We start from the raw sequence: 8200 nt of genomic DNA, 5'->3' as shown, positions 1-8200 counted from the left end.
GTGTTTATCTTTCTCAGTCTAACTTAAATACCTTTTAGGTCCATCAAAGCAATATCTTTTTCCATCCTCTTCATTTTAATCTGTGTGTGTCTTTGAATCTGAAGTGAGTCTCTTATAGACAACATGTAGGGGTCTTGTTTTCCTTTCCATTCATCCACTCTATCTTTTAGTTGGAGCACTTAATTCTTTTCCATTCGAGGTACTTATTGATAGGAATGTAGTTGTTACCATTCTTTATTCCTGTTTTTGATACATGTTTTTTCTTCTTAAAGAAGTCCCTTCAACATTTCCTGTAATACTGGCTTGGGGTGATAAATTCCTTTAGCTTATTTTTGTCTAGGAAGCTCTTTTTCTGCCCTTCAACTCTAAATGATAGCTTTGCTGGATAAATTATTTTTGGTTGTAGATCCTGGGTCTCCATCCTGTTGAATATTTTTTGCAAAGCTCTTCTGTCCAGTATAGTTTCTTTTGAGAAATCAGCTGCCATTCTTATAGGTGGTCCTTTATAAGTAATTATCTGTTTTTCTCTTACAGCTTTTAATATTCTTTCTTTGTATTTAAACTTTGGCATTTTAATGATAATCTGTCTTGCTGTGAGTCTCTTTGGATCCCTGATTTTTAGAATTCTCTGAGTTTCCTGGGGTTTTATGTCCATTTCCTTCACCAGGTTAGGGAAGTTTTCCATCATTATTCCTTCAAACAGCTATTCAACATCTTGATTTTTTTCAGTTACACTGATCAGACGGCTATTTGGACCTTTAATAGTGTCTCATATGCTTCTTAAATTATTTTTATAGTCTTGGCATCTTATCTCTTGCCGTTCTGATTGCATGTCCTTGGCTTTTCCATTCTCTAGATAGGGCATTTGATCCTTTTCTTTATTCACTCTGTTTATTCCTTTGTTTATTCCATTTATTATACTTCGCTTCTCAGATAATGTGTTCTTCATTTCAGACTGGTTCCTTTTTATAATTTCCATTTCCATTTTTATGTTTTTTATCTCTTTGTTGAAGTTCTCACTGAATTTGTTTATACCTAAAGTTCATTGAGCATCTTTATAACCAGTGTTCTCCATTATATCTGGATCTCTGTTTTGTTCTCTCATATGGTTTCTGCTTCTTTGTCTTCCCTTTTTGGCTGCCTTTCCATGTCTGTTTCTACATACTAAGCAAAGCTCCTAAGTCTCCCGGTCCTAATAGTGTGGATTTGTGAAGTAGGTGTTCACTGGCACAGTCCTGAGAGGGCTTCAGCTGCAGGCCAAACTTAGCCCAAGCCTCTGCCCCTCCGGGGCCACCTGTTAAGATTCAGCAAGCAATCCACAGATCCTGTTCTTATAGTTGCCTCAAAAAGCCACACCAGAAACCAAGGCCAGCTGCCTCCAGTGTCAGTCTAGGCACTGCTTAGCAAGGAGCACCTAACTCGCTGAGGATATACCTGGATGTGGCTTGGGTGGGGCTGCGAATTGGGGAAGGTGGGGTTTCAGGGACTCCTCAAGGCAGAGCGACCTCTGTTATCCAGTCTGATGACCTCACAGCAATGATGGCGCTGTGTCCGCAAACTGGGAATGGGGAGGGCTCAATAGGGAACAAAGAATACCGCTGGCACTTCTGTACGGAGCGAGTCTCGCCTTGGCTCTCACTCTGACAATGTCTCCTTGTAAGTCCCTGGTGTCCCCTACGTGCAGCCCAATCAGCCCTGGTGCTCAGAGCAAGCCTATCTGTCACCGCAAAAATTGGCTTGCAGACGCGGCCCCTTTAAGAGGCGTCTGCCGCTGCCTCAGTCTCACTCAGCTGCTTGGGATCGGGCTGCCCTGCGTCCTTGCTTGGTCTTACCTTCTTAGCCATTGCAGGATACTTACTTGGAGTTCTCCCTAGTTGTGTGGCTTGTTCATCGAGTTCCCAGGTGATTTTTCTTTGTGGCTGCTCCTTGTTTCCATCACAACTTTGGTTTGGTCGCCAGAGGGATGAACAAAGCCTCTATCATCTACGCCATTTCTTTTTCCTCTCCTGTATCCATAGGTATTTTATCAACATTAAAACAGTATTTTTGAAATTGTAATGTTCAGTTTCCGTTTCTAGTATATAGAAAATAGTCTTCTTTTTTAATATGTTACTCTTGTATTCCTGTATTCTGCCACCATGCTAACTTGCCTATTCTAGTAGATTTTTTGTAGATTTCTTCTCATTTTCTATGTACATGGTCGTGTCATTTAGGAATAAAGTTTCACTTCTTCCTTCCCAATGTGAATGCCTGTTATTTTGTCCTCTTTATTGCTTTGACTAGGACCTCCATTAGAATATTGAATAGAAGTGGTAAAAGTAGGTGTTCTTACTTGGTTCCCAAACATGGAAAGCTATCATCCTTCTTCTATCTTTAAATATAATATTAGCTGTAGGTATTCAAAGATGCTATTTATTAGGTTGATGAAATTCCTTTCTGTTCTTAGTTTGCTGAGAGTTTTTAGCATGAAAAAGTATTGGATTCTGTCATATTTTTTACTGCCTTTACTGAGGTGATGTTTTCTTTTCCCCTGATGAATTGCATGGATTTATTTTTGACTGTTAAATCAACTTTGCATTCCTGAGATAAATCCCATTTTGTTGTGGGGTTGAATTTGTTGGCTTTGATGTGCTAATATTTTGTTAAGGATTTTTACATGTTGATATTGGTGTTCAGTTTTCTTGTTTTGTCATTATTTGATGTCGGTATCCCGGCAATACAGACTATATGACATGAAACAGCAAGTGTTCTATCCTCTTCTGTTTTCTGGAAGAGCTTGTATGTACCTGATATTACTTCTTCCTTAAATGTTTGATAGAATTCAGCAGTGAAGCCATCTGAGCCTGGAGTTTTCTTTGTGGTGAGGATTGTAGTTATGATTGAATTTCTTTTATGTAAGACTGTTCTGACTTTCTGTTCCTTGAGTCAGTTTTGGTAGTTGTGGCTTTTTAGAACTTTTACATTTCATCCACTTTGTCGAGTTAATTGACATAAGGTCATTCATACCTTATTCCTTTAGAATCTATGAGATTTATATAGAATTAGAATCTATAGGATTTTCTGTATTTCCAACATCGGTCATTTGTATGTTTTAAAGATTTTCTTAATGTCGCTAGAGGTTTATCTTGTTAAAAAACATTTTGGCTTCATTGAGGTGTTTTTTCCTTCACTTCTCAGTATTAAATTACATTAAACTCAGTCTGTTTCATTGATTTCTACTCTTTATTTTCTCCTTTCTACGTATTTTGAGCTTAATTTTCTCTCTCTTTTTTCCCTAGCTTCCTAAGATGGAAGCTTAGATTGTTGATTTTGGACTTATTCCTCTCCCCACCCCGCCCCAATGTAAACATTTAAAGCTATAAATTTTCCGCTAAGCACTGCTTTACTTATATCCCACAGATTTTTCATGTTCATTCACTTCAAAATATTTTACAATTTTCTCATTTCTTTTTTAGCACAGATTATTTAGAAGTGTTAAATTTTTAAGTATTTACATTTTTTCTTTAGATATCTTTTACTGCTTTCTAGTTTAATTTCATTATGGTCAAAGAACATATATTATTTTAGAAGTTTTAAATATGTTGAGATGTGTTTTATGGCCCAGCATATAGTCTGTCTTAGGGAATGTTCCACATTTACATGAAAACAAAATGTATTCTGGTGTCGTATTGCGTTTTTGGTCCGATTGTTTGATAGTGTTGTTCAGGTCTTCTACAGCCTTACTGATTTTCGGTCTACTTGGTCTATCCGGCCATCTGTTACTGAGAGAGGACCCTTGAGGTCTCCAGCTATAATTGTAGATTTGTCTGTTTCTTCTTTTAGTTACATCAGTTTTTGCTGCATTTATTTTGAAGCTCTCTTGAGTGTGTACACAGGTTTGTTATATCTTCTTGATGAATTATCAACTTTACCATTATGAAATGTTTCTCTTCGTCTTGAAGCTTTCTCTGTCTGTTATTAATATAGCCAGTCCAACTTGGTATATTTTCACATTCTTTAACTTTTAAATCATTTTGTGAGTTTCCTGTAAGCAGTCTGTAGTTGGATCTTGCTTTTCTATCTAGTTTGACAGTCTCTGCCTTTTAAATGGAATTTAAAATCATTTACACTTAGTGTAATTGTATGGTTGGATTTAAATCTGTCTTGACATTTCTGTTTGTCACATTTATTCTTTGTTCTTTTCTTCCTCTTGTTTTACTTTTTTTGTATTAATTCAATTTATTTTAAGATTTGATTTTATTTCCACTACTGGCTTTTGTAGGTGTATCTTTATTATTTTAGTTATTACTCTAGGGTTTATACTATGTCTTTAACTTGCCACAATCTACCCTCAAATGATGTTATGTTACCTCACATATAATGTAAGAATTTTTCAAAAATATACTGCCATTTCCCCGTCTCCTATCCTTAGTTTGTTTTGTTGTTTTTTTTTTACTTAGCCACAATACACTTTTGTTATTTTTGCTTTAAATGATCTATCTCTTTTTTTTGATCTGCTTTTTTTCTTTTCTTTCCTCTTTTTTTTTTTTAGGCGAGGCAACCCTTGGTTGACCTCCCAGATTGCAAAGACCTTGTCAGTTTACAATCCCTTATTTTTTTATTTTTTTTTATGCCTACAGCACCTGTCTTCCTAGGTGGTCTCCCATCTAAGTACTAACCAGACCCAACCCTGCTTAGCTTCCGAGATCAGACAGCATTGGACTTGTTAAGGGTAGCATGGCGATGGACTTATCTGCTGTCTTTTAGAGATAACATGAGAAGGTATTTTTCCTGTAGACCCACAGAATTTTTATTTTCAGTGTCCTCCATTCCTGTTGTAGATTGGCGTTTCCGTCTGGTTATCTTTTTTCTTCTGTTTAAAGGACTTTTAATATTTCTTGTAGTGAATATCAGTTGACAAAAAATCCTCTCAGATTTTGTTTTCATGAAGAAGTCTTTATTTCACATTTATTTTTGAAAGTTGTTTTCCAATGACTTACTGAATTTTAGGTCAACAGTTTCTTTTAGTACTTATTCAGTTGTTTTCTGGCTTGCAGAGTTTCTGATCAGACATCTGGGGGAAATTCGTATCTTTGTTTCTCTATATTATTTGCCTCTTTTCTCTTTATGCTTTTAAGATTTTTCTCTTAATCACTGATTTTCAGCTACTTGATATGACATATCTACATATCTAGGCATGGTGTTTTTTGTGTTTATCCTGCTTATGGTTCATTGAATTCTTGGTGTTTTCTATAGTTTTCATTGAATTTGGAAACATTTTATTCATTATTTTTGCAAATATTATTTCTTCCTTCTCTCCCTTAATTTTGAGATTTAGTTTTATATGTTAAACCATGATATTGTCACTGAGACTTTGTTCATTTTTTTCTAGCCTTTTAATCTATCTTCTAGTTTCACTAATCTTTTTTTCCTGCACTGTCTAATCTGCTAATTACATCTTCTGAATTTTTTTATTTGAGATATTTTATTTTTCATGTCTAGAATTTTTTTTTAACATTCCGTTTTCTTTCATTACGCTTTCCTTTAAATACTTGGACATATGATAATTTTTTCATGTTTTTGTTAATTCTGTAATTTGTCATTCTGGAGTCTGTTTTTATTGACTGATTTTGGTCTTGATTGTGATCACATTTTCTAGCTTCTTGGCATGTCTATTAATTATCGAGTACATGTCGAACATTGTTAATGTTATGTTGTTTAGTATCTACAGCTTTTTTTGTCTTCATGAGTATTGGGTTTTGTTCTGGTATGCAGTTAAGTAATTTGTAATTAGTTTGATCATTTGAGGGTTGCTTTTAGTTTGCTAGGGCAGATTTAGAGTAGCTTTTACCTTAAGAAGTCTGTCCTACTAAGGCATGGTCTTCTGGGATTTCTACTGAATGCCTTTAGTGATCAACAAGAACTCTGCAATAATTTGCAGTCTTGTGTGAACTCTGGAACTATTCAGCTCACAGCTCTCCAGTTGGTCCTCACCTCACATAGTGCAGTTTCACATGATGCATGTGCACCTTGGTGGTCAATAAAGCACCAAAGTGACCTCTACACAATTTTCTGGAGCTCTTTTTCGACATAGTTTCTCTCTCTCTCTCTCTCTCAAAAAAATTTCCCCCCTTTTCCCTTTCTCTTTGAAATTCCATCCCAGAACTCTCAGTCACCTTAGCATTCTTGAATTCTTATTTGCCTCCTCAACTTTTTAACTCAGCTAGATTGCTGCTAAAAATTCTGCTCTTTACTCTGTAGTTCGTTTTGTGCCTCTAGGTAGAAAGTTAGGACAGTCCTAGGGTTTACCTTATTAGTTTGCTTTCTTCCTGGGATCATATGCCTGTTCTGCCCGTACAGTGTGTGAAATGTTTATTTAATTTGTTTTTTCTAGTTTCTAGTTGTTCAAGGTGAGAGGATACATTCAGTCTTTGTTCCTCTATCGTGGCTAGAAGTGTGTAAAATTTAAAAAATATTTTATGACCTATTGCTTGTGCACGTTTTATTGTCCTGTCATCAATGCTTTTCTTTGAGAAAATATTCTCAAACGATTTCACAGTTCAACAGTAATTATTTTAATGAACAAAACTTTTATAAAATACAAATTTATTGTTTAGTATGCCGATAGTTCCTTTCAAGTTTAATATGGTATAGTGTGAAGGAAGATTCAGGTGCTCTGTGCCACTTTAAGTTTTAAAGGATCCAAGTTACATGGTTGAGCAACGTTCATGTCAGTGTCAAGTGTGAATATGTCTTTAATGGTGACATTGGTTAACGAAATCCAATAAGTTTCAGCTATACGCTTTAACAGTAAGGCATATATATTTTTACACTGTGTGTTCACCTCTCATAGTTAGATTTCTTTCTGTCACCACATAATTGACCTTTACCCCATCTACCTTCCCCCTTCCCCCACCCCTTACTCTCTGGTAACCACTAAGTCTATAGTCCATGTCCATGGGTCTCTTTGTCCTGAATATGTCTTTTTCTCTTCCTGGTCTGTGAAAATTGAGATTGAAGGGAACAGTTTAGTTTTCAGACTTAAATTTGCATGTAAGTTGTATTGGGTTCTCTGAAGACCAAACCAACACGTAGCTTTTATCTCCATAGGATTGTTTTGCTCATTGTTTGTGTTTATTAAGCTTTTTAAACTAGATAATGACAAGTGCTTAAACAAGTAAATAAAAATGATCAGAGCTCCCCTATCCCCCTATGTTTCTAGGTAACTGTAACTATCCAATATCGCAGCCATGGAGTCCATGCTTAATAAGTTGAAGAGTACTGTTACAAAAGTAACAGCTGACGTCACTAGTGCTGTAATGGGAAATCCTGTCACTAGAGAGTTCGATGTTGGACGACACATTGCCAGTGGTGGCAATGGGCTGGCTTGGAAGATTTTTAATGGCACAAAAAAGTCAACAAAACAGGTAAGTTTTAATTGAGTCCAATTGGAAAAAAATACACATGCTAATAAGTACCATTACTTGCATGTATGCATTTTTATGTTAAGAAATGCCAAAAGTGATGGGTTCTTTTCATTTTATCTAATGAAGTCATACAAAAACAAATGCTTTTAAATATGCCCTGAATCTCCTGGTTATAACTATATTGTTTGATATGTCATCTCATCTTATAATTTAATTTTGCTTACTTAATAAAATAAATATCAGCCTAGCAAATGAATATATAGTATTAGATTTTAATATTTAGCACAATGACTATTTTAGAATAAAAATTGCCATTTTCCTTTTCGTATTTGTCAATAAGTTATTGGTAAAATACCCAGTTAAATTTTGCTAACATTAAATTCATTTTTATTTAGTGCATTCTTATTCTCTCTTAGATTTTATATCCTTCTAGAAAATAGACTTCTGTAATATTCTTTTGTGTTTAACCTGATAGTTTTTACCATCATAAAGGGGATACATCTGTGGCATATAATCGGTAACATATCTTTGGGTATATTGATTTCAAAGTTATTTTAAAACTAACTGTTCTTTTAGTGGGTAGTAATTTGAATGAGTTTTATTATTATTATTTTTAATTGGACTTAACAGACCAACAGATGGTTCTTAGATGTGTGGAGGATCATTAGTGTTAAATTTTACCAACAGCTTTCTTTTGGAATTGTTAAAGAATTGAAAAAAATCTCCTCATTTAAGACCACGACAGAAATATATTTTTTAAAAAGAAAAATTATCATTTCTAAAAGTACTTTTCC

General features: G+C 34.9%; 1 protein-coding gene across 4 annotated transcripts in view; it reads left to right on the top strand.

Annotated features, from left to right (window-relative positions):
• The window catches only part of SCYL2 (SCY1 like pseudokinase 2), a 57918-nt gene that overhangs the window by 7481 nt on the left and 42237 nt on the right, over window positions 1–8200 (top strand). For all 4 annotated transcript variants that reach the window (XM_025048720.1, XM_015591559.2, XM_006914566.3 and 1 more), the window contains one exon: window positions 7202–7406. In XM_025048720.1, the coding sequence (XP_024904488.1) occupies window positions 7230–7406 (177 nt within the window). In that variant the 5' untranslated portion in view covers window positions 7202–7229. The remainder of the gene's footprint in view (window positions 1–7201; window positions 7407–8200) is intronic.

This window comes from Pteropus alecto, unplaced genomic scaffold, assembly GCF_000325575.1.
Source record: "Pteropus alecto unplaced genomic scaffold, ASM32557v1 scaffold94, whole genome shotgun sequence".
Taxonomy (NCBI): Eukaryota; Metazoa; Chordata; class Mammalia; order Chiroptera; family Pteropodidae; genus Pteropus; species Pteropus alecto.
Note: the sequence above shows the minus strand (reverse complement) of the source record. Positions and strands in the feature narration are given on the sequence as shown.